This window comes from Ursus maritimus, unplaced genomic scaffold, assembly GCF_017311325.1.
Source record: "Ursus maritimus isolate PB19 unplaced genomic scaffold, ASM1731132v1 scaffold_8, whole genome shotgun sequence".
Taxonomy (NCBI): domain Eukaryota; kingdom Metazoa; phylum Chordata; class Mammalia; order Carnivora; family Ursidae; genus Ursus; species Ursus maritimus.
Window position 1 is genome coordinate 23,316,300 of NW_024426996.1, and position 24,041 is coordinate 23,340,340.

At 41.2% G+C, this 24,041-nt stretch overlaps 1 protein-coding gene across 1 annotated transcript in view; it reads left to right on the forward strand.

The window, feature by feature from the left end:
* Positions 1–24,041, forward strand: part of SCARB2 (scavenger receptor class B member 2) — a 74,783-nt gene that overhangs the window by 35,135 nt on the left and 15,607 nt on the right. The window contains exons 5-7 of the mRNA XM_040624975.1: positions 7,180–7,271; positions 16,005–16,124; positions 19,523–19,692. Of these exons, the coding sequence (XP_040480909.1) occupies positions 7,180–7,271; positions 16,005–16,124; positions 19,523–19,692 (382 nt within the window). The remainder of the gene's footprint in view (positions 1–7,179; positions 7,272–16,004; positions 16,125–19,522; positions 19,693–24,041) is intronic.

Below are 24,041 nucleotides of genomic sequence, written 5' to 3' on the forward strand. Positions count from 1 at the left end.
TAGGTGAACGGTGAGGTCTGAGACTGTGATGAATTTCCTCATCTTTAAGTTTGTAGTTACTCTCTGGTTCTCATTATTCAAGAATCTCATCCTTACCCTTTCATCTCCTAGCGTGTTCCTTTGTGTCTATGGCAAATGGTAATACTACTGCCCCTGTGCCTCTGAGGGTGTACAAAACTTGGACACCATTCAGACAAAATAGTAAAAAAGTTTTTAACATGATATATGCATGAGGTGGGGGTCCTAGGAATAGGGCTGGGCTGACCCTGAATCCTTCACTGTGGGGGAGTAGACTTGATAGATGCTCCCTAGGAGACCCCATCTGATAGGAGCCCAGCTCCCGTGAGACCAGAGGAGGCACTGACTTCTTGTTAAATTGTAGCTAGACCTCCCTTCTCGAAAAAACTTTGGGAGAACTTCCAACAGAGAACCAACAAAACTTTTTTAAAAAAATTTATATATATATCAGGGAGAAAGAGATTCCCAAGCAGGCTCCATGCCCGCATGGAACCCAACTCAGGGCTTGGATCTCACAACCCCGAGATCACAGCTTGAGCTGAAATCAAGAGTCAAAGGCTTAGCCAGCTGAGCTACCCAGGTGCCCCAACAAAGTTTCCTTAAGGCCCTTTGGGTCCCAGGGGCTTCCATCCACCTGCCAGGTAGACCCTATTCTGAAGACCTCAGTGTTTTTTAGGTAACTTCCGTTGTATAGCTCATTTTTTTTTTGTTTTGTTTTTACATCATTAACTTCATCAGACTTATAACCAAGTTCCTTTTATGTCTTTTTAAAATGTAACCCACATTTATGGGCTCGTTAAGAAATTGGCATTTTTGTTTTCCAAGGCAAGGAGGTCTTGTTTTATGTATTTATTTATTTCTTCCTTTTTCTGTCCTTGCCCTTTACCACTCCGTACACCACTGTATCTCCACAGGGCCCCACTAGTGAAAAGCCCTGTCCCATTGCTCAGTTAGAGTAGTACTTTTAGTGGATTTCCCACAGCCAGGAATAGAGCATAAGACCTGGAAACAGGGGCGCCTGGGTGGCTTAGTCGTTAAGCGTCTGCCTTTGGCTCAGGGCATGATCCCAGGGTCCTGGGATCGAGCCCCATGTCGGGCTCCCTGCTCAGCAGGGAGCTTGCTTCTCCCTCTCCCGCTTCCTTGTTTGTGTTCTCTCTCTCTGTCAAATAAATAAATAAAATCTTAAAAAAAAAAAGAAAAAAAAAGAAGAAAAAGACCTGGAAACAAAGGGCCTGGATTTACGTTCTGACTTTTTCACTTGATAACTGTGGGGCTATTTCTGAACCTCGGTTTCATCATGTGTGACTTGAGGCTAAAAGTATCCATGCTTCCAAAGCTGTTTTGTAAGGCTAAGTGAGAAGTCCATAAAAATGCTTTGCAAACTATAAATCTCAGTACGCATTTCAGGAGCTATTCTTTCCCCCCATGACTGACTCCAGAGAGGACTCAGAATTCGTATGAATGACTAGTATGTCTTTCCATTTGGGACCCAAATAAACTTCCTGTGGTGTTGTTGGTAAAAAGGCAGTGTTTCTGATCAGTTTGTCATCTGCTCTGGTCAAATACTGATTCTTTAACCAATAGCATGGAAGTTCACACTTGAGCCGCCATTCATTCAAAGACCAGGATAGGCTGTGGGGGGCACACCTCCCTTGGCACCCACTCCTCTGCCCCTGCCTGAGCCTGGCCGAAAATCTTTCCTGAATCCTGGTGGTCTTGTGCGAGCATTGCCCTCAGATGCACCAGGCTTGCATGCCTGCCCCACCTGCTCTGAGACACAGGATGAAGAGAGAAATCTCGGTGAATGCCAGTGAGCACTTTTCCTTCAAAGACTCCAGTGACGAAACAGCCAAACAATTAATGGGAAGGGGTGGAGTGTGAGAACAACCAGGATGAGTGAATGTAGGATATTGGCACAGAACTTCTGAGAAGAAGGGACCTGGTTAAATATCAGATGCTCTCATTTGCATTTTGCAGGGCCAATCAGCATATTTTTACCCATTGATTTTAGGGTGCCTCTGTTCTCTGTGACCTAAGAGAGTTCCAGCACCTCCCACTGAATGTGGATTCGTGGGTGTATTAAATTATAGTTGTTGGAAAGTGTCTTTGAGAGGTCAGCCAGTCCAGCCCGTTCTTCGGGGGTGGGGGTGGGGATCATGCTTATGTTAGAGTAGGGGTAGGACTGTGGTAGTCCCAGCTCAGGGCACCTCTCCGTCTCCTGCAGTAATACGTTCTTTGTATCCAGCGCACGTCCCTGCCGTCATAACGTAAAACCTCTTTATTCCCACTTGTCCCCAAGTAACAAAGGTTCTAGCAAGAGACAGGGAAGCATTCACATGCAATGTGTGACTCTTGGGCAGAAAACAGCTGGGGAGAACCCTTTTTGAATTACTGTGAAACATGTAAATGCTTCTCTATTTGACTTAGCCCATATCTGAGTTAAATGGAGAGTTTAGGAAATAGCAGCCATTCATTTTTAAAATTGGTGGTTCAGCATTTTTTACGTAGAGTATTTGAATTTTCTCTAAGTTGGTGTAGCAATGTGAACATTGCTTCTCCTAAACGAGTTCTTTCTCATATCTTAAAGTCATGGAAAGCTTCATGTGGGGAACACGACGTGACCTTGATGTATGTGGACCAAGTTGATATATTGACATAGTTGGTGGAAAGAAGAACCAAAGTAGGCAAAACACATGAGAAGAGAATTCACAAAGGGTATGAATGTTTTTAAGGCAAGGATCTGAATGATATGAGAAAAGGGTTCAACCTCAGGGAATATAGAAAAAGGGATAAGAAACCTTTTTCTTTTTTGGTTCATCTAATGAGCAGAGCTTAACAAAAGTAACTTGGGGAGGGTAAACTGATTTACCCTGCTATTTCCACCAGTCTCCAGCTGGGCGACCTTGGGCAGCTCGATAATATGTATCAAAAAGCTTAAACATGTTGGTGTTCTTTTCTCTAGTGATTTTACTTTTATGGGTCTTGTGTAGAAAACAAAAGTACTGACAAGGCTTTGAGGCATCAAGATATTCATACAACATTATTTGTAGTACCAAAAAAAAATCAAAATTAAATATCCAATAATAGAATAATTAATTATTTCTGCATAATGTTGTGGAGTCATTAAATTACACGTATGAAGAACTTTTGGTAACATGGGAAATATGTTAAGTAAAAACTTGTGTGTGTGTATAAATATATACATGCACAGTTGTATATACGTATAAAAATTGTGTGTATATATATTACACATATATAATGTATCTTAGTTCAATAAACAAATCTCATATAGAAAAGAGACTGAAAAGAAACAGACTAAAGTACTAATAGTAGTTCCCATTGGTTAAGAGAATGATAAATAATGGGCACTTAAAAAAAAGATTTTAGATTTGATTTAATTATTTGAGAGAGAGAGCATGAGCAGAGGGTGAGGGGTTGTGGGCAGAGGAAGAGTCAGATTCCCACTGAGCCCTGATATGGGGCTCGATCCCTCATGACCTGAGCTGAAGGCAGACGCATAACCGACTGAGCCACCCAGGTGCCCCTGGGCACTTTTTAAATACATCATTCTGTATTTTCTAATGAGACTTTATTACTTTTATAATCAGAAAAATGTATTACTTCTGTAATCAGAAGAGAAACCTATTTTAAAAATAAAGGAGAACACTAGTCCTATGCATCAGCAAAATGCATCTGTGTTAATACCCAAAAAGGTATCTGTGAAAAACCTCCAAAGATAGCTTAAAGCAATGGAAATAGAACAGTCTTTGGTTATTTTCCTATTCTTAGCTTATCTACAAAGTGCCCGTCACATAGTAAGCATGTAATAATAAGCATTGAAAAGAGGGAGAGCAATTATAATAATAGTATTGGAATGGACGCACCAGGAAGGCAGTACTTTTGTTCGCTGGTTTCCAGTGCTAGACACATGGTGGGCATTCAGGAAGTGCTGGCTAATAGATGAATGAGTGCCGCACATCAGTCTATGGTGTGCGGTCACATAGCTGGGCTTCAGTCCTAGCGCTGGCATTTGCTGGCTGAGTGATCTGGGCAAGTTATTTAACTGCTCTTTGTTTCAGATTTCTCATCTATAGAAAGAGGGTAAAATAGTGCTTGCCTGTATTAGTTTCCCATTGCTGCTGTAACAAAGAGCCATAAACTTAGGGGCTTGAAACAACACCGATTTATTATCTTACAGTTCCAGATGTCAGTAGTCTTAAAATCAGGGTATAGTCAGGGCTGTGTTCCTTCTGGAGCCTCTAAGGGGAAATCTGCCTCCCTGACTTCTACAGCTTCTGGGAGCAGCCTTCATTTCTTTGGCTTGCAGCCCCTCCCACCATTGTCAAGGCCAACAGGGAAACATCGTCACTCTCAGTCTCCCCAGCTGACCTCAGCTCGTCATCTCAGTTACTACTCCCGCCTCTCTTTGTGAGAACCCTTGTGATTACTTTGGATCCACGCAGGTAGCTCAGGAGAATGTCCCCAGCTCGAGATCCTTGACTTAATCACATCCACAAAGTCCTTGTTGCCACATTAGATAACAGATTCGTGGGTTCGGGGGATTAGAACATGGATGTATTTGGAGGGCCATTATTCTGTCTACCACGCTATCTTATGTGGTGAGGAGTTCATGAGATTATCCATACTACAATTTTACATCAGTGTTAGGAATATTATAAATACTCAATAATTGTTAGCTCTTTCTACTTTATTATTACAGAGGAGCTAGGACCCATGCTATTTCCCAGACGTCAAAAAGCTCTACGTACAGATAAAGAATTTGTAAGGATACAGATTATCTGTATGTGCCCTTAAGAAGTGTAAGCTGGAGGGGCGCCTGGGTGGCTTAGTCGGTTAAGCGTCTGCCTTCAGCTCGGGTCATGATTTTGGGGTCCTGGGATCGAGCCTGCATCGGGCTCCCTGCTTAGCGGGGAGCCTGCTTCTCCCTCTCCTTCTGCCGCTCCCTCTGCTTGTGCTCTCTCATGCTCTCTCTCAAATAAATAAATGAAACTTTTAAAAAACGTAACTTGGACAAAATGTGCAGGTGAAGAAAGCTTACTTGAAAGCAGGACTATATTAATACCACTTTCTTCTGTTGCAGCTAATGCATAATAGGGTCCCAGCCTTGGACTTATGCTTTCTTATTTTCTGTATGTAATTAAGATATAATTCACTTATCATAAAATTCACCATTTTAAAGTGTACAATTTAGCACAAGATTGTGCAGCCACCACCACTATGTAATTTTAGAACATTTTCATAATCCTCCCCCAAAAAACACGTACTCAGTAGTCACTTCCTTTTCTCCCCTTCCTCTAATCTACTTTCTGTCTCTATGGATTTGCCTGTGAATCTGTGGAAATTTTTTAATAGTTTAAAGGTTTGTGTCTTTTTTGGTTTTCTTTTTGCTTTTGTGAAGAAAAGTAAGATTATACTTTTTGTTTGAGACAGAACATAAGTAGTCCCCCCCACACTTACCTGCCCAACCTCTCTCTGCCCCTTTGGGGTGCTGGGACCTCCGGTGCTGGGCAGGAGAGGCCAGGCTGGCCCAGGCTGAGGGAGGAGAAGAGTCAGCACTCTGTGTGGGAGCTTCCTCAGAGCCAGAGAGGAAGGGCATTTGGGACTGGAGCTTGGTTTTGTTAGGCAAAAAATAATATTAAAAAATTCAGCATACATGCTCATTCCACAAATGGGGGCCAAGGCACTGCCTCTGAGTTGAACCCTCTCTGGTGGTTGAATATTCATATGCACGTTGGACATGTCTATAAATGGAATCATTCAATAGATGACCTTTGTCTGACTTGTGTTATTTAGCATAATGCTTGCCGGGGTCATCCATGTGGTGGCGTGTATCAGCACTTGGTTCATCTGGTGGCCGAGTCGTATTCTGTTGTATGGATGGACCATGCTGTATCTGTTCATCAGTTGGTGGGTGTTTGGGTGGTTTCTACTCTTTGGCTATTATGAATAAAGCTGCCCTGAACATTTGTGTACAAGTTTTTGTGTGGACGTTGGCCCTATACCTTGGAATGGAATTCTCTTGGGTATATAGAGAGGAGTGGAATTTTGGTTCATATGGTAATTCTGTTTGACTTTCTGAGAAACCACCAAACTGTTTTCCACAGCACCTGCACCATTTTCCATTCCCATCAGCAGTGCGTGAAGGCTTGTTTCTCCACATCCTCAACAATGCTTATTATTTTCCTTTTTTTTAAAGATCTATTTATTTTAGAGAGGGAGCACGAATGGGAGGGGCAGAGGGAGAGGGAGAGAGAATCTCAAGCAGACTCCACACTGAGTGCGGAGCCCACACGGGGCTCGAACTCACAACCCTGAGATCACGACCTGAGCCGAAACCAAGAGTTGGATGCTTAACCGACAGCACCACCCAGGCGCCCCATTTTCCTTTTTTTTCTTTTATCACCATCGTGGTAGGTGTGAAATAGTATCATGGCTTTGATTTGCATTTCTCTGAAGACTGATGATGTTGAGCATCTTTCATGTACTTGTTGGCCATTTGAATATTTTGGAGAAAGGTGTCTTCAAATCCTTTGCCTATTATTTAATTGGGCTCCTGTTTTTTAAAACCATAAAGTAATAATACGACTAATATGGTATTTAGTCAAATAGTCACTGTGTTCCTGGTTCAGTCTTAGGTAGCAGTTACTCACAACTAGGATAGTTTCATGAAGCTTAAGTTTATCAGTTACTGTATCAATTAGATTTCTCCAGAAAAACAGAATCAGTAGGAGATCTATATCTATATCTGTATCTGTAGTATCTATCTGAGAAATTTATACGTATTAAGGAATTGGTTTATGCAATGGTGGAGGCAGCAAGTGGCCAGTCTGAAATCCGTAAGACAGGCGGGCAGGCTAGAAACTCGGGCAGGATTTTTATATTGCAGAATTGAGAATTCCTTTTTGTCCGGCAAACCTTGGATTTTGTTTTTAAAACCTTCCACTGATTGGATGAGTCCACCCACATTATCAGTGGTAATTTACTTAAAGTCAGTTGATTGTAAGTATGCATCATATCTGCAGAATACAACAACATCCAGACTAGCGTTTGACCAAACAGCTAGGCACCATAGTCTACCAAGTTGACACAGAAAATTAACAATCGTGGTTTCTTAAAATGATCGTATTCAATTATTTTCAGAAAAATGGGACTAATGATGGAGACTATGTTTTTCTAACTGGAGAAGACAATTACCTTAACTTTTCAAAGATTGTGGAGTGGAATGGAAAAACGTAAGTGTAATGATTTACCAGTGTAATTATTTTTTAAATTTTTGTTAAAATTGCATGTCCACTTACATATGATTTCAAAAAAATATTAACACTGTCATTTTTTTTGCATGAGAACTCTATAAATATGTCAAATATCTTTATAATTACGATTATAAAAATCAAGATTGAGGCAACACACTTTACTAATTAACTGTCAGTGTGTTGTAGACTGCTCGTGGCTGGGCATGAGTTACAAACAGTGAAAAGTCTCACTTTCTGTGCGGTCATTGAATGATGTGTAGCTGAAGTACAAATACTTTAAAACCACTTGTTTTGGGGGGAGAGGGAAGAGTGTCTCTTTTGAATTTAATTTAGTGATTGTGGATTGTTCACATGTTCGTCTTTAAAGATAAAATACATGTGAGTTCACTATCACGGTATTTCAGAAATATTTTTTAACATTTATAACTTAAAAACAAACTACTTCCAAAAAGGAGCTGAGGCAATTTGCAATAAAGCTACATAAAAGCCAAGATACTTTACATCAGAGGAATTAGAAACCTTGGAGAGAAAAGGAGGGTAATTCTTCAGGGACTGAGAGGAATTCTGTTCTTGAACATTAAATTACATCTAAGCTTCCCAGAAATATGGGCAAAAAAACCGGTGTGGAATATAGGGGAGCCCCTCTGTACTACCCTTGCAAGTCTTCTGTAAATCTAAAACTATTTTTAAATAAAAAGTTTATTTGAATTTTAAAAAGCACACATATCCATGTACATAAACATATATTTGTGCCTGTGTGCACGCATACAAACACACACCCCAAAATAGATAAGATCCCCGAAAAAATATGTGAGAAGCTGGTAACAGCGTTGCCCCTGGAGGGGGGATGTGGATGTCCGGGGCGCTGGCCGCAGGGAAATTTACTTGCACACAGGATAAAGCTGGATTTTGTTTTAGACTCAATCTGTTATTTTCTTTCTAATCTTTGAATAGCACAGTGTAATCCTTTTGTATACTTATTATAATTATTGATAGAGTTGTAATATAATGATATAGTATTTAATAGATTGGACTTTTTTTCTGGTTTATGTCTACTCTACCCGCAGAGATTTATGGTTCATATTTAACAATATTTTCTTGACAAAACTGAAAGCTGTCTATTGTCTCTTCTCCTCCAAAAGAGGACAATAACTTCACCAATTTCATAACATGTTACACCCACCTTCTGTGCTATTCTGGCCTTCAACTTGTTTCACATTCTTTGGAAGCCAAATATAAATAAAATGTTTATTATTTTTATAGTAAATATTTAAATGTACCAATGTATTTTATTAAATTTTCTTTTTAAATTTTCTGTGCATTTTTATTGAAATTCTAGTTAGTGAACCTACAGTGTGATATTAGTTTCAGGTGTACAATATAGCGATTCCATCCCTTACACACAACACCCAGGGCTCGTTACAACAAGTGCACTCCTTAATCCCCATCACCCCTCTAGCCCATCCCTCCTCTTCCCCTCCAGCAACCCCGCTTGTTCTCTGTAGTTAAGAGTCTCCTCTGGTTTGCCTCCCTCTCTTTTTTTCCCTTCACCTATGTTCATCTGTTTTGTTCTCTTAAATTCCACAGATGATTGAAATCATACGGTATGTGTCTTTCTCTGACTGACTTATTTTGCTTAGCGTAATATACTCTAGCTCCATCCACATCATTGCAAATGGCAAGATTTCATTCCTTTTATGGCTGAATAATATCCCATTGTATATATATATATACCACCTCTTCTTTAGCCATTCATCAGTCGATGGACATTTGGGCTCTTTCCTTAATTTGGCTATTGTTGGTAATGCTGCTGTAAACTTTGGGGTGCATATATCCCTCTGAATCTGAATTTTGTATCCTTTGGGTAAATACTTAGTAGTGCAGTTGCTGGGTCATAGGGTAGTTCTATTTTTAACTTTTAGAGGAACCTCCATACTGTTTTCCAGAGTGGCTGCACCAGTTTGCTTTCCCACCAACAGTGTAGGAGGGTTCCCCTTTCTCCGCATCCTCACCAATATCTGTTGTTTCCTCAGTTGTTAATTTTAGCCATTCTGACAGGTGTGAGGTGCTATCTGATTGTGGTTTTGATTTGTATTTCCCCGATGATGAGTATTGTTGAGCATCTTTTCATGTGTCTGTTGGCCATCTGTGTGTCTTCTTTGGAAAAATGTCTATTCATGTCTTCCGCCCATTTCTTAACTGCATTATTTGCTTTTGGGGTGTTGGGTTTGATAAGTTCTTATAGATTTTGGATACTAACCTTTATCAGATACGTCATTTACAAATACCTTCTCCCATTCCATAAGCTGCCTTTAGGAAACTTCGCTGTGCAGATGCTTCTTATCTTGGTGAAGTCCCAGTAGTTCATTTTTGCTTTTGTTTCCCTTGCCTCTGGAGACGTGTCTAATAAGAAGTCGGTACGGCTGAGATCAAAGAGGTTTCTGCCTGTGTTCTCCTGTAGGATTTTGATGGTTTCCTATCTCGCGTTTGGGGTTTTCATCCATTTTGAATTTATTTTTGTCTGTGGTGTAAGAAAGTGGTCCAGTTCCATTCTTCTCCATGTCACTGCCCAGTTTCCCCAGCACCATTTGTTGAAGGCACTGTCTTTTTCCTTTGGATATTCTTTCCTGCTTTGATGAAGATTAGTTGACTATATAGTTGTGGGTCCCTTTCTGGGTTCTCTATTCTGTTCCATTGATCTTTGTGTCTGTTTTTGTGCCAGTACCATATTGTCTTGATGATTACAGCTTTGTAATATAGCTTGAAGTCCAGAATTGTGATGCCTCCAGCTTTGCTTTGCCTTGCCTTTTCAGGATTGCTATTTGGGGTCTTTTGTGGTTCCATACACATTTTAGGATTGTTCTAGCTCTGTGAAAAATGCTGGTGGTATTTTGCTAGGGAGTGCATTAAATTTGTAGATTGCTTCAGGTAGCATTTTAATATTTGTTCTTCCAATCCACGGGCATGGAATATCTTTCCATTTCTTCATGTCATCATCGGTTTCTTTCGTAAGTGTTCTATAGTTTTCAGAGTACGGAGTACAGATCTTTTACCTCTTTGGTTAGGTTTATTCCCGGGTAATTTACGGTTTTTGGTACAATTGTAAATGAGATCGATTCCTTGATTTCTCTTTCTGCTGCTTCATTATTAGTATATAGAAATGCAACAGATTTCTGTATGTTCATTGTGTATCCTGCAACTTTGCTGAATTTGTGTATGAGTTCTAGCAATTTTTTGGTGGAGTCTTTCAGGTTTTCTTCATGAAGTATGTCCTCTGAGAATAGCGAAAGTTTGACTTCTTCCTTGCCACTTTGGATGTATTTAATTTCTTTTAGTTGTCTGATTGCTGAGGCTAGGACTTCCAGTACTATGTTAAATAACAATGGTGAGAGTGGACATCCCTGTCTTATTCCTCACCATAGAGGAAAAACTCTCAGTTTTTTGCCATAGAGAATGTTATTAGCTGTAGGCCTTTATGATGTTGACATATGTTCCCTCAATCCCTACTTTGTTGGGGGTTTGTTTGGGTTTTTTTTTGTCAAGAATGGATGCTGTATTTTGTCAAATGCTTTTTCTGCATCTATTGAGAGGATCGAATGGTTCTTATCCTTTCTTTTATTAAGGTGGTGTATCACGTTGATTGATTTGCAAATATTGAACCACCCTTGCAGCCCAGGAAGAAATCCCATTTGATTATGGTGAATAATTCTTTTAATGTACTGTTGGATTCAATTTGCTAGTATCTTATTGAGAAGTTTTGCATCCATGATCATCAGGGATATTGGCTTGTAATTCTTCTTTTTAGTGGGGTCTTTGTCTGGGTTTGGAATCAAGGTAATGCTGGCCTCGTGGAATGAGTTTGGAAGTTTTCCTTCCATTTCTAATTTTTTGAAACAGTTTGAGAGAAGAGGTATTAATTCTTCTTTAAATGTTTGGTAGAATTTCCCTGGGCCTCCATCTGGCCCTAGACTTTTGTTTGTTGGAAGATTTTTGGTTACTGATTCAATTTTGCTGGTTATGGTTTTCAAATTTTCTGTTTCTTCCTGTTTCAGTTTTAATAGTTTGTTTCTAGGAATTTATCCATTTCTTCCACATTACCTAATTTGTTGGCATATAATTTTTCATAATATTCTCTTATAATTATTTGTATTTCTGTGGTGGTGTTGTGATCTCTCCTCTTTTATTCATGATTTTATTTATTTGAGTCCTTTCTCTTTTCTTTTTGATAAGTCTGGCTAGGGGTTTATTAATTTTATAAATTCTTTCAAAGAATGAGCTCCTAGTTTCATTGGTCTGTTTTACTATTTTTTTTTTGTTTCTATATCATTTATTTCTGCTCTAATCTTTATTATTTCCCTTCTGCTGACTTTAGGCTCTACTTTCTGTTCCTTTTCTAGCTCCTTTAGATGTAAGGTTAGATTGTGTATTTGACTTTTCTTGCCTTTTTTTTTTTAAGATTTTATTTATTTATTTATTTGAGAGAGAACACATGAGCAGGGTGGAGGGGAGGGAGTGGCAGTGGGAGAGGGAAAAGCAGACTCCCCGCTGAACAGAGAGCCTGACGTGGGGCTCCATCCCAGGACCCTGAGATCATGACCCGAGCCAAAGGCAGATGCTTAACTGACAAGCCACCCAGGTGCCCTGAGACTTTTCTTGCTTCTTGAGGTAGGCCTGTGTTGCTATATACTTCCCTCTTAGGACCACTTTTGCTGCATCCCAAAGGTTTTGGACTGTTGTGTATTCATTTTCATTTGCTTCCATGTATTATTTTTTATTTCCTGTTTAACCCTTCATTCTTTAGTAGGAAGTTCTTTAACCTCTATGTAGTTGCGGTCTTTCCAAATTTTTTCTTGTGGTTGATTTCAAGTTTCATAAGTCTGAAAATGTGCATGGTATGGTCTCAATCTTTTTGTACTTGTTGAGGCCTGATTTGTGACCCAGTATGTAATCTATTCTGGAGAATGTTCGATGTGCACTCAAAAGAATGTATATCCTGCTGCTTTAGGATTAATATATATATATATAATGTGTGTGTGTGTGTGTGTGTGTGTGTGTGTGTGTGTAGAGGTGGGGGGAGAGAGAGAGAAAGAAAGCAAGTCTATCTGGACCAGTGTGTCATTCAAAGCCATTGTTTCCTTGTTGATTTTCTGCTTAGATGATCTGTTCATTGCTGTGAGTGGGGTGTTAAAGTCCCCTACTATTATTGCATTATTTTATTATTAATTGTTACATCTTCTTGTTGGATAGACCCCTTTAGTATGATATAGTGCCCTTATTCATCTCTTGTTACAGTCTTTGGTTTAAAATCTACTTTGTCTCATATAAAAATCATATAAAATCTAGTTTGTCCAGCTTTCTTTTGATGTTCATTAGCATGATAAATGGTTCTCCATCCCCTCATTTTCAATCTGCAGGTATCTTCAGGTCTAAACTGAGTCTCTTACTCTTAATCATAGGAAACAAACTGAAGGTTATTGGAGGGGAGGAGGGTAAAGGGATGGGGTAACTGAGTGATAGGCATTAAGGAAGGTATGGGATGTAATGAGCACTGGGTTTTATGTAAGACTGATAAATCACTGACCTCTACCTCTGAAACCAATAATACATTATATGTTAATTAGAAATAATAACAAATAAATAAACATAAATATACAACTACAGAGGAAATAAAGAAATGTCATACGCACAGAAAAAATAAAATGAATCTCTTGTAGGCAGCATATCGATGGGTCTTGTTTTTTCATCCATTCTGATACCCTGTGTCTTTTGATTGGCATGTTTAGTCCATTTACATTCAGAGTGATTATTGATGATATGAATTTAGTGCCATTGTATTACCTGTAAAACCAGTGATTCTGGAGATCTTCTCTGTTCGTTTCTAGTCTTTATTGCTTTTGGTCTTTCTTTCCCACAGCCCTTTAGTATTTCTTGCAGGGCTGGTTTAGTGGTCATGAACTCCTTTAGTTTTTGTTTGTCTGGGAAACTCTTTATCTCTCCTATTCTGAATAACAGCCTTGCTGGAGAAAGTATTCTTGCTGCATATTTTTCCTTTTTAGCACATTGAATATATCATGTCACTCTCTCTGGCTGGCAAGTTTCTGTGGACAGGTCTGCTAGAGCCTTATGTGTCTACCCTTGTAGGTTAGAGGGTTTTTCTCCCTTACAACTTTCAGGATTTTTCTTTCCTTTTCTCTGTATTTTGCAAATTTTACTATGATATGTCTTGGTGTTGGCCTGCTTTTGTTGATTTTGGTGGGAGTTCTCTCTGCCTCCTAGATTTGGGTGTTTGTTTCCTCCCCCAGATTAGGGAAGTTTTCAGCTATAATTTGCTCAAATAAACCTTCTGCCCCCTTTTCCCTCTTGTTCTGGGACTCCTATGATGCCCGTGTTATTACACTTTATGGAGTCACTGAGTTCCCTAAGTCTACATTCATTATCCAGCACTTTTCTTTCCCTCTTCTTTTCAGCTTCATTATTTTCCATAATTTTATCTTCTATATCACTTATTTGGTCCTCTGTTTCTTCCATCCTTGTGGTTATTACATGCAGTCAGTTTTGCATCTTGGCTATAGCATTTTTTATTTCAGCCTGACTAGTTTTGGGGTCTTTTCTTTCTGTGGTAAGGGACTCCGTGGTGTCTTCTATGCTTTATTCAAGCACAGCTAATATCTTTGTGATTGTTGTTTTAAATTCTGTTTCAGGCATATTACTTATATCTGTGTTGATTAGATCACTGACTGTGAACTCTTCTTCTTTCTTTTGGGATGAATTCCTCCATCTAGGCATTTTGTCTAGGTCTGTGTCTTCTGTGTGTTAGGAAAGCCTGCTGTGTTTCCTGCTCCTGGGAGTAATGGCTTATATTAAGAAGAGGTCGTATACTGTCCAGGGTCTGGTGCTTCAGGAAGTGTCTCTGGTGTGTGCTGTGTGCAGTCTGCTGTTGTGTTTTGGCTGCTTTTCCCTCAGGTCAGGCCCCTGCAGAGTTTCTCCTTGCCTGCAGTGGGGAGTATTTGGACCTTGTCCAGTGTGTGGTGAGCTTCAGTTAGGTGTGTTTTGTTCTGCTTGTTAAGAGAGAGTAGATCCTGTTTCCCCTAGAACTGAAGCTTTGCAGCACTCTATGGTCAGTCAACTTGGTGGGTGTGGGGGATTTGTGCTGGTCTTCTGGGGGAAGGGCTCCTTGCTGCTCTGACTCTCAGGTACCTTTGCCCTAGTTCAGAAGCACCTGCAGAGCCCAGGGGGGTGGGGCTTGGTGTAAGCAGCTCAAGCCTTCACTGTGGGCAGAGTGCTGCTCACTGAAGTCTGTCTGTGCTGATGAGCAGGGGTAAAAATGGCGTCAGCCTGCTCTCTCATTCCCAAAGACGGGAATTCACACCCACCGTCGTTCAGGAAGCCCTCACAGAAGAGCAAATACTCTCTCCTCATTTGTCCCAGGCTTCCCTCAGATCCTTGCCTTCACCCTGTCTGTCAGAGCCATCTGCCCATCTGACAGCGCAGTGCTCCTGGGTCTTATCTCAGGCCCACCAGCTGGGTTTCAAAACTCCAAATTTTAGGGACCCCGCACGGCATAGACCTGTGCTGATCCTCTGGAGGAGGGTCTTGCCACACGGTGGCTGGTGCCGGTTTGTCCCAGAAGGGCAGTCACACGACTGCGCAGGGGCTTGGAGTGTATGGTAAAGCACAGCAAAAAGCCTGCAGCCGGCTTAGTGGCCCTCAGCAGGCATCTCTGCTCCTGTGCTAATGAGCGGGACAGCAGGCTGGCACCTGCTGGCTCTTTTGTCCCCAGAGAGGCAGTGCCATGTCTCTCAGGTGCACTCCAAGAAGGGGAACTGTCTCTCCTGGTGCGACCGAGGGGATCCTCAGACCACACTATCTGTTCCTGGGCCTCTGCTCTCCTTCTCCATAGGAGCACCGCTAAGCCCACCGGCCTCCACCCCAGCAATGGTGCAGACTTCTTAAACTTTAGACTTTGAGCTCTGCTGCCTGTAAAACCTTGTCATTATCAGCCCTTCTCATTTTCCCCGTCAGTGGTTTTGGGGAAGTGTTCTTCTTGTGTGATAACCTGCACCCTGCGCCCTCTCTCTTCCTCTCTCTTTCTCTCTCTCTGTGTGATCAGGGGCTCCCTCCCCTCCATAGCACTGGCGAGTCTCTTCTCCCCAAATCACATCTCTGCATCTCCTACCTTCCATGACATGGCCTCTTTTCTCCCTCTGGTTGTGCAGTTTGTTCTCTCAGTCCTTGGTCAGGTAGATTTCCTGGTGTTCTGAATTATTTAATATTGATCTAGCTGTGTTTGAGAGACAAGGCAGACATAAGGTCCCCCTACTCCTCTGCCATCTCAGCTCCTTCCTCAATAGCTGAACATATCTATCCCGAGCTTCCTGTCAGGGGGCCAGCTCTGAACAAGGCTGTTGTTCATGCTAGATTGAATCACTATTTTAAGAAAATGGGTGTTTCTAAACCTCTACATAGGATACTCTTTTTTGCAGGAAGGAAAGAGATTTTTGGACATTGCCTTTATCAGAATTGAGTTGGGGATCAGGTGCCTACTATGTCACCTCTTGATCCAATCCCTAACCAGCGTCCCCCTTGTGTCTGCATATGAATAAGGTGCTGTGGGTAGTTGGCTCCCAATCAAGGCTTGAAAAGTCCCAACCATCTGAAAAGATCTAAAATCAAATGTGATAGTCTACTCTTTCTTGTGCTTATCAATTACAGGTCCCTTGACTGGTGGACAACAGACAAGTGCAATATGATTAATGGAACAGATGGAGATTCTTTTCACCCATTAATAAACAAAGAGGAAATTCTTTATGTCTTCCCATCTGAATTTTGCAGGTAAGAACTTTCCAAATAAGTTATTTCAAGACCACCCAAGAGGTGAGGAATATAGGCAGCTACCCCTCATAGGTCTGGACATTTCTACTTAATCAGTGACAAATGCTGGGGCACCTGGGTGGCTCAGATGTTTGGGCCTCATGATCCCAGGGTCCTGGGATCGAGCCCTGCATGGGGCTCTCTGCTCAGCGGGGAGTCTGCCTCTCCCTCCCCCTCTGCTGCTCCCCCCGCTTCTCTCTGTGTGTCAAATAAATAAATAAAATCTTTAAAAAAAAATCAGTGACGAATGCTGATGGCACATCAAGAGACAACATGGCGTGGTGGTTCATTGCACGGGCTCCAGAGCGTGACTGCATTGGTTGATTTGAACACCAGCTCCAACACTTACAGCTGTGTGACCTTGGGAAAGTTGTTCAGCCACTTTGTGCCTCACTTTCCTCATTTGTAAAATAAAGATAGACATAGTTGCCTACCTTGGGAGTTGTTATGAGGACAAATGCGTTACTGTTAGTAAAATACCTCACCCAGGGCCTGTCACACAGTAAATAACATTAAGTGACAGCTCTGAGGTACTATGATATGCTCTGTCAAGCATGATACTTGACCTGGTTTTCCAGTCATCAGGTAACCTCTACATAGAAGATAGAACAGAGGCGCCTGGGTGGCTCAGTTGGTTAAGTGTCTGCCTTCAGCTTGGGTCATGATCCCGGGGTCCTGGGATCGAGCCCCACGTCAGGCTCTCTGCTCAGCAGGGAGCCTGTTTCTCCCTCTGCCTCTGCCCCTCCACCCCGCTGTGCTCTCTCTCTCTGTCAGGTAAATAAATAAAACCTTAAAAAAAAAAAAGATGATAAATCAAACCGTTACTCCTAGTTCAGAGTTTGTAGGCATTTGCTTAGCTATCACCTTCCCTTAGTAATACCTGCTCCCACCTGCCCTGCAAGTTCTCCCTCTCTCCCGCCCGCTCCTTCAGGATTATGGCTCCTCTCTGGGAAGAAGGCATCTCGCTCTCCATCCTGATTCCCGTTCCCCATCAGCCACTGCCCTTTCTCCACCCTTCACCGTCAAACTGCCTCAGTGAATGGCTGACTCACACCGTCTCCACATCCTCCCCACTTACGCCGGCAAGCCTTTTTATGAAACTTCTCAAAGTCCCAAGTGACTTAGTGGCATTTGACACTGTTGATTCAATATCCTGAAGAATGGCTGTTCTTCTGGTATTTCATCACTCACATAATTGCTCCGCCTACCCAGTCAGCCCTGCCAGGAATAGTGGTGGCATTATAAATCTCCCCCCTCCTGCATCGACTCTGCTACCAGGTGCTGGGATGCCTCCTCAGAAAGAGCTCTTGTGGGGCACCTGGGTGGCTCAGTCAGTTGAGCGGCTGACTTCAGCTCAGGTCATGATCCCAGGGTCCTGGGATCGGGTCCCGCATCAGGCTCCTTGCTCAGTGGGGAGCCTGCTTCTCCCTCTGCCTCTCCCCTCTGCTTGTGCTCTCTGCCTCTCTCTCTGACAAATAAATAAATAAAATCTTTTAAAAAATTTAAAAAAGAAATAGCTCTTGCATCGCCCCCCACTTCTCCGCCTCTGCTGCCCGTGCCATGGTTCCCAGCCTTTCCAGCTGCCCCACAGAAAACCACAGTCGCTCTCTCGCTGGCTGCCCGCACCTGTACATATATGTGGAAGGACAAAAGGATCAGAAAACGCATTTGAACGCAGAGAGTGAAACAAGGCAAGTTAGAAGCGCCGTAGGAGGCTTTTTAAAAGATTTGGTACAGAGGAAACGTTCTTCTCCGACACAACCACTTTTGAAGGGCCATTTGGCCATGTTCAGTAAAGCCGAGGCTGGGCAAACGCCCCGGTGTCTCACTGTTCTGCATCAGGTCCCTGGCCCGAAGAAGCCTTGTGCAGACGTGTAAGGAGACATACACGGAGAAGTTCACTGCAACATGGTTTTAGTAGTGGAAAATTGGAAGCACTCTAAGTCTCTGTAAAAGGAGAATATAAATAGTGATGTATTCATAGGATGGAATACCATGTAAGATTTAAAATACAAGAACCAGGGACGCCTGGGTGGCTCAGTCGGTTAAGCCCCTGTCTTCCACTCAGGTCGTGATCCTGGGGTCCTGGGATCGAGCCCCCGCATCAGGCTTTCTGATCAGCAGGGAGCCTGCTTCTCCCTCGCCCTCTGCCCCTCCCCCTGCTCCTCTCTCTCTCTCTCTCTCTTTCTCTCTCTAATATAAATAAATGAAATGTTTAAAATACAAGACCCACACAATATAATGTTATAAATCTTAATAATGTAATATTGAATGAAGAAGCAAATTACAGGAAGAGAATATGGCATGCTGTTTATATAACATTTAAAAATAGCAAACCGTGCCGCACATTGTTTATGAATGTGCACATTTGTGAAAGGATAAAGACCTGCAAGGGAAGGATAAACCCCAAGTTCAGGACAGTGGTTACCCCTGAGGACTCAGGGAAGGACTGGAATCAGGAGTGTTACACAGAGAGTAGCAGTTGTATCCATAATACGCTTTTTATTTATCTGAGTAGTATTTGTTTCGAAAGGTATTTATTATAGTATTTTCTCTACTTCTCCGTTTGCCTAAAATATTTTACTTAGAAAATGCTATAGGGGTGGGAGGTGAGTAGAAGGCAGCCCCATGTAATTCACAACCTTTCGAGAGACATATCCCACCTCTGGTTCAAAGGTGGAAAAAGCCAGGCCCAGAAAGCAGTTCACTTTGGCCTTCCAATGAAGGGCGGAAGGATCTCCTGAGACAGTGTGTGTGGAAGTGCTGTCGCTCAGGACGTGCAAACACAAGGGGGGCTAGTAGTACCCGGGACCACTGTTTGAAACTCCGGAAGGACTGCGTTGAGATAAATGACTGAAATAATAAACACTGAAATAAATTCCGAAATATGGAAACTATTTTTATTTGAGGGAAATGGGTATGAAAGTAAGCCTTCAAATCACAAGTCTGGCTAATGGGGCACGCTTCAAGTGCTTATGAATCTACCCGGCCAAGCCCTTCGCCACCTTCCCTGCTTTCGCTTTGCCTCACCCCTGCTTCTGCTTCGGCCGCACTGACGACTCTTTTCTTCCTTTCCGTGGGAGTCTCCGTCCTAAGTGTCCTCTTCATTTTCTACCACACGTTTTTTCCTTGGCCTGCTTTGGCTGTTACTACGGTTGCTGCCTCTTACACACCTTTCATGATAACTCCTCTCTCCCCCGAGTGGCGTGAGTTGCTTTCAGGCTTTCCTTTGCGTCTTCGTTCCCCCCGACACCCCGTCAACTTCAGCCACGTTGTGCCTGAGGACGGTTGTTAACTTACTGGTCGGGCAGGCTACACGGACCAGAGCCCGCCCTGACTTCCCTTCCTCCTTCCTACAGATCCGTGTACATAACTTTCAGTGACTTCGAGAGTGTGCAGGGACTGCCTGCCTTCCGCTATAAGGTGCCCGGAGAAATACTAGCCAATACCTCAGACAACGCTGGCTTCTGTGTGCCTAAAGGAAACTGCCTGGGCTCCGGAGTCTTGAATATCAGCGTCTGCAAGAACGGTGAGAGCTCAGGGGTGGGACAGGATTCTGTGGGTCTAGAATGCAGGATTAGTGTTCTTCACAAAGAATGCTGTCAGCCCAAATGAAAGAGTGATTCTGACTTTTCAAGACTAGTATTTCACAATATGGCTATAGAATGGTAAAAAATTACTGGCTTTTCGTATTGCTTTTTTTTTTTTTTAATTTAAGGTGTAATTGACATATAACACTATATTAGTTACTGGTATACAATATAACGATTCAGTATTTATATATATTGTAAAATGATCACTGCAATAAGTGTGGTTAATATCCATCACCATACATAGTTACAAAACAAAGTCTTGTGAGGAAGGCTTTTACTTACAAAGTCTTGTGATGAAGACTTTTAAGACCTATTTTCTTAGCAGCTTGTTAAGTGTGCAATGCAATACTATTACCCATAGTCTCTGCGCTGTATATTACATCCCCATGACATTTATTTTATAACTGAGAATTTGCACCTGTTGGCCCCTTTCATCCATTTCTCCCACTCCATCCTCACGGCCTCTGACAACCACCGATCTGTTCTCTGTATCTGTGAGCTTGGTTTGTTGTTGCTGTTGTTTTTAAATTCCACGTGTAAGTGAGATCATAGATATCTGTCTTTGTCTGACTCATTTCACTTAGCATAATGCCCTCAAGATCCATCCATGTTGTTCCACATGGCAAGATTTTCATTCTTTTTACAGCTGAATAGTATTCCACTGTGTGTGTGTGTGTGTGTGTGTGTGTGTGTATCTTATTTATTCGTTCATCCATTGATGAACACTTAGGTTATTTCCATATCTTGGCTATTGAAAATAATTCTGCAATGAACATAAGCGTGCATATATCTTTTCAAATTAGTTTTTGTTTTCTTTGGATAAATACCCAGAAGTGGAATTGCTGGATTGTATGGTAGCTCTATGTTTAATTCTTTTAAGATTTTATTTTTATTTATTTATTAGAGAGAGAGGGAGAGTATGCGTGTGAGCGGGAAGAGGGGCAGAGGGAGAGGGAGAGAGAGAATCTCAAGCAGACTCTTCCCTGAGTGTGGAACCTGATGCAGGGCTCGATCTCATGACCCTAAGATCATGACCTGAGCTGAAATCAAGAGTTGGACACTTACCCAACTAAGCCACGCAGATGCCCCTATTTTTAATTTTTTGAGGAACCCTTATATTGTTTTCTACAGTGGTTGCACCAATTTACATTCCTACCAGCAGTGCACGAGGGTTCCCTTTTCTCCACATCCTCACCAACACCTGTTGTTTCTTGTGTTGTTGATTTTAGCTGCTCTGACAGGTGTGAAATGATATCTCATTGTGGTTTTGGTTTGCATTACCCTGATGATTAATGATGTTGGACATCTTTTCATGTACCTGTTTGCCATTTGTATATCTTCTTTGGAAAGATATCTAATTCAGATCCTCTGCCCATTTTTTAATTGGATTGTTTGGATTATTTGCTATAGAGTTGCATGGGTTCTTTATATATTTTGAATATTAACCCCTTACAGATATATGATTTGCAAATATTTTCTTCCATTCATTGGGTTGCCTTTTCATTTTGCTGATGGTTTCTTTTGCTGTGCAAAATAATTTTAGTTTGATGTAGTCCCACTTATTTTTACTTTTGTTGCCTTTGCTTTTGGAATCAGATCCAAAAAGCCATCACTAAGACCGATGTCATGGAGCTTACCGCCTATGTTTTCTTCTAGGAGTTTAATAGTTTCAGGTCTCATATTCAAGTCTTTAATCCATTTTGAGTGAATTTTTTTGTATGGTATAAGATAGCAGTCCAGTTTCATTCTTTTGTGTGTGGCTGTCCAGTTTTCCCAATACTATTTATTGAAGACTCTGTTCTTTCTCCATTGTATATTCTTTGCTCCTTTGTTGTAAATTAATTGACTAAATGTGCATGGGTTTTATTTCTGGGTTCTCTATTCTGTTCTATTGATATGTGTGTCTCTTTTATGCCAATACCATGCTATAGCTTTGTAATATAGCTTGAAATCAGAGAGTGTGATACCTCCAGCTTTGTTCTTCTTTCTTATGATTGCTTTGGCTACTTGGGGATCTTTTGTGGCTCCACACAATTTTTAGGGCTGTTTATTCTATTTCTGTGAAAAATGCCATTGGAATTTTGGTAGCGATTGCATTGAATCTGTAAATTGCTTTGGATAGTATGGGTATTTTAACAATATTAATTTTTCTAATCCATGAGCGCAGAATATCTTTTCCATTTATTTGTGTCTTCTTAAATTTTTTTCCTCTTAAAATTTTCAGTGTACAAGTCTTTTACCTCCTTGCTTAGATTTATTCCAAGGTATTTTTAAATTCTTTTTGAGGTTATTATGATTGGGATTATTCTCTCTCTCTCTCTCTCTTTTTTTTTAAGATTTTATTTATTTATTTGTCAGAGAGAGAGAGAGAGAGAGAGCATAAGCAGGGGGAGGGGCAGAGGAAGAAGCAGGCTCCCCGCTGAGCAAGGAGCCTGATGCGAGACTCAGTTCCAGGACCCTGGGATCATGACCTGAGCCGAAGGCTGGCGCTTAACGGACTGAGCCACCCAGACGTCCCTGGGATTATTTTCTTAATTTCTCTGAGAATTCATTATTAGTGTATAGTAACACAACTGATTTTTATATATTGATTTTTTTTTTTTTGTCTTGCAACTTTACTGAATTTATTAGTTCTGGCAGTTTTTTGATGTAGTCTTTGGGGTTTTCTGCATATGATATCATGTCATCTGCTAATAGTGACAGTTTTACTTCTTCTTTACCAATTGGATGCCTTTTATTTCTTTATCTTTCCTAATTACTCTGGCTAGGACTTCCAGTACTATGTTGAATGAAAGTGGCAAAGGTAGGTATCCTTCCCTTGTTCCCGATTCTAGAGGAAAAGCTTTAAGCTTTTCACTGTTGAGTATGATGTTAGCTGTGGGCTTATCATATATGACATTTATTATGTTGAGAGATATTCCCTCCATACCTACTTTATCATGATTTTTTATCAGAGTGGATATTGAATTTTGTCACATGCTTTTTCCTGCATCTGTTGAAATGATCATATGATTTTTATCCTTCGCTTTGTTAATGTGGTGTATCATGTTGATTGATTTACAGCATTGAATCATCCTTGCACTCCTGAAGTAAATCCCACTTCATTATGGCGTATCATCCTTGTATTGTTGAATTCAGTTTGCTAATATTTTGTTGAAGATTTTTGCATTTATGTTCATAAGGGATATTGGCCTATAATTTTCTTTTCTTGTGGTGTCCTTGTCTGGTTTTGGTATCAGGCTCATGCAGGCCTCATAAAAATGAGTTTGGAGATGTTCCCTGCCCTTCTATGTTTTGGAATACTTTGAAGGATTAGTATTAACTCTTCTTTGAGTGTTTGGTAGAATTCACCAGTGAAGCTATCTGATCCTGGACTTTTGTTTGGTAGGAAGTTTTTGATTACTAACTCCATCTCCTTACTAATAATTATCAATTCAGATTTTCTATTCCTTCATGATTCAGTCTGGGAAGGTTATGTATCTAGGAATTTATCCACTTCTTTTAGGTTGTTTGTCGGCATATAATTGTTCATAGTAGTCTCTCATGATCCTTTGTATTTCTGTGGTATTAGTTGTAACATCACTTCTTTCATTTCTGTTTATTGATTTGAGCTGTCTTTTTTCTTGAGGAGTCTTTAGCAAGGGTTTGTCAATTTTATCTTTTCAAAGAACCAGCTCTTAGCTTCACTGATCTTTCCTATTATCTTTTTAGTTCTCTATTTCATTTGTTTCCACTCTGATCTTTATTTTTTTTTTTAAGATTTTATTTATTTATTTGAGAGAGAGAGACAGCCAGCGAGAGAGGGAACACAAGCAGGGGGAGTGGGAGAGGAAGAAGCATGCTGCTAGCTGAGGAGCCTGATGTGGGGCTCGATCCCAGAACACCGGGATCACGCCCTGAGCTGAAGGCAGACGCTTAACAACTGCACCACCCAGGCGCCCCTCCACTCTGATCTTTATTATTCCCTGCTTCTTCTAACTTTGGGCTTCGTTTTTTCTTCTTTTTCTAGTTCCTTAAAGTGTAAACTTAGGTTATTTGAGAATTTCATGTTTCTTGAGATAGGTATTTATTGCCATGAATTTCTGCCTTAGAATTCCTTTTGCTACATTCCATAAGTTTTGATATGTTGTATTTTCATTTTCATTCGTCTTGAGGTGTTTTTTGATTTCTCCTTTGATTTCTTTTTTGACTCATTGGTTGCTCAGGAGCATGTTGTATAGTTTCCACATACGTGTCAATTTTCCAGTTTTCTTTCTATAATTGATTTCTAGTTTTATACCATTGT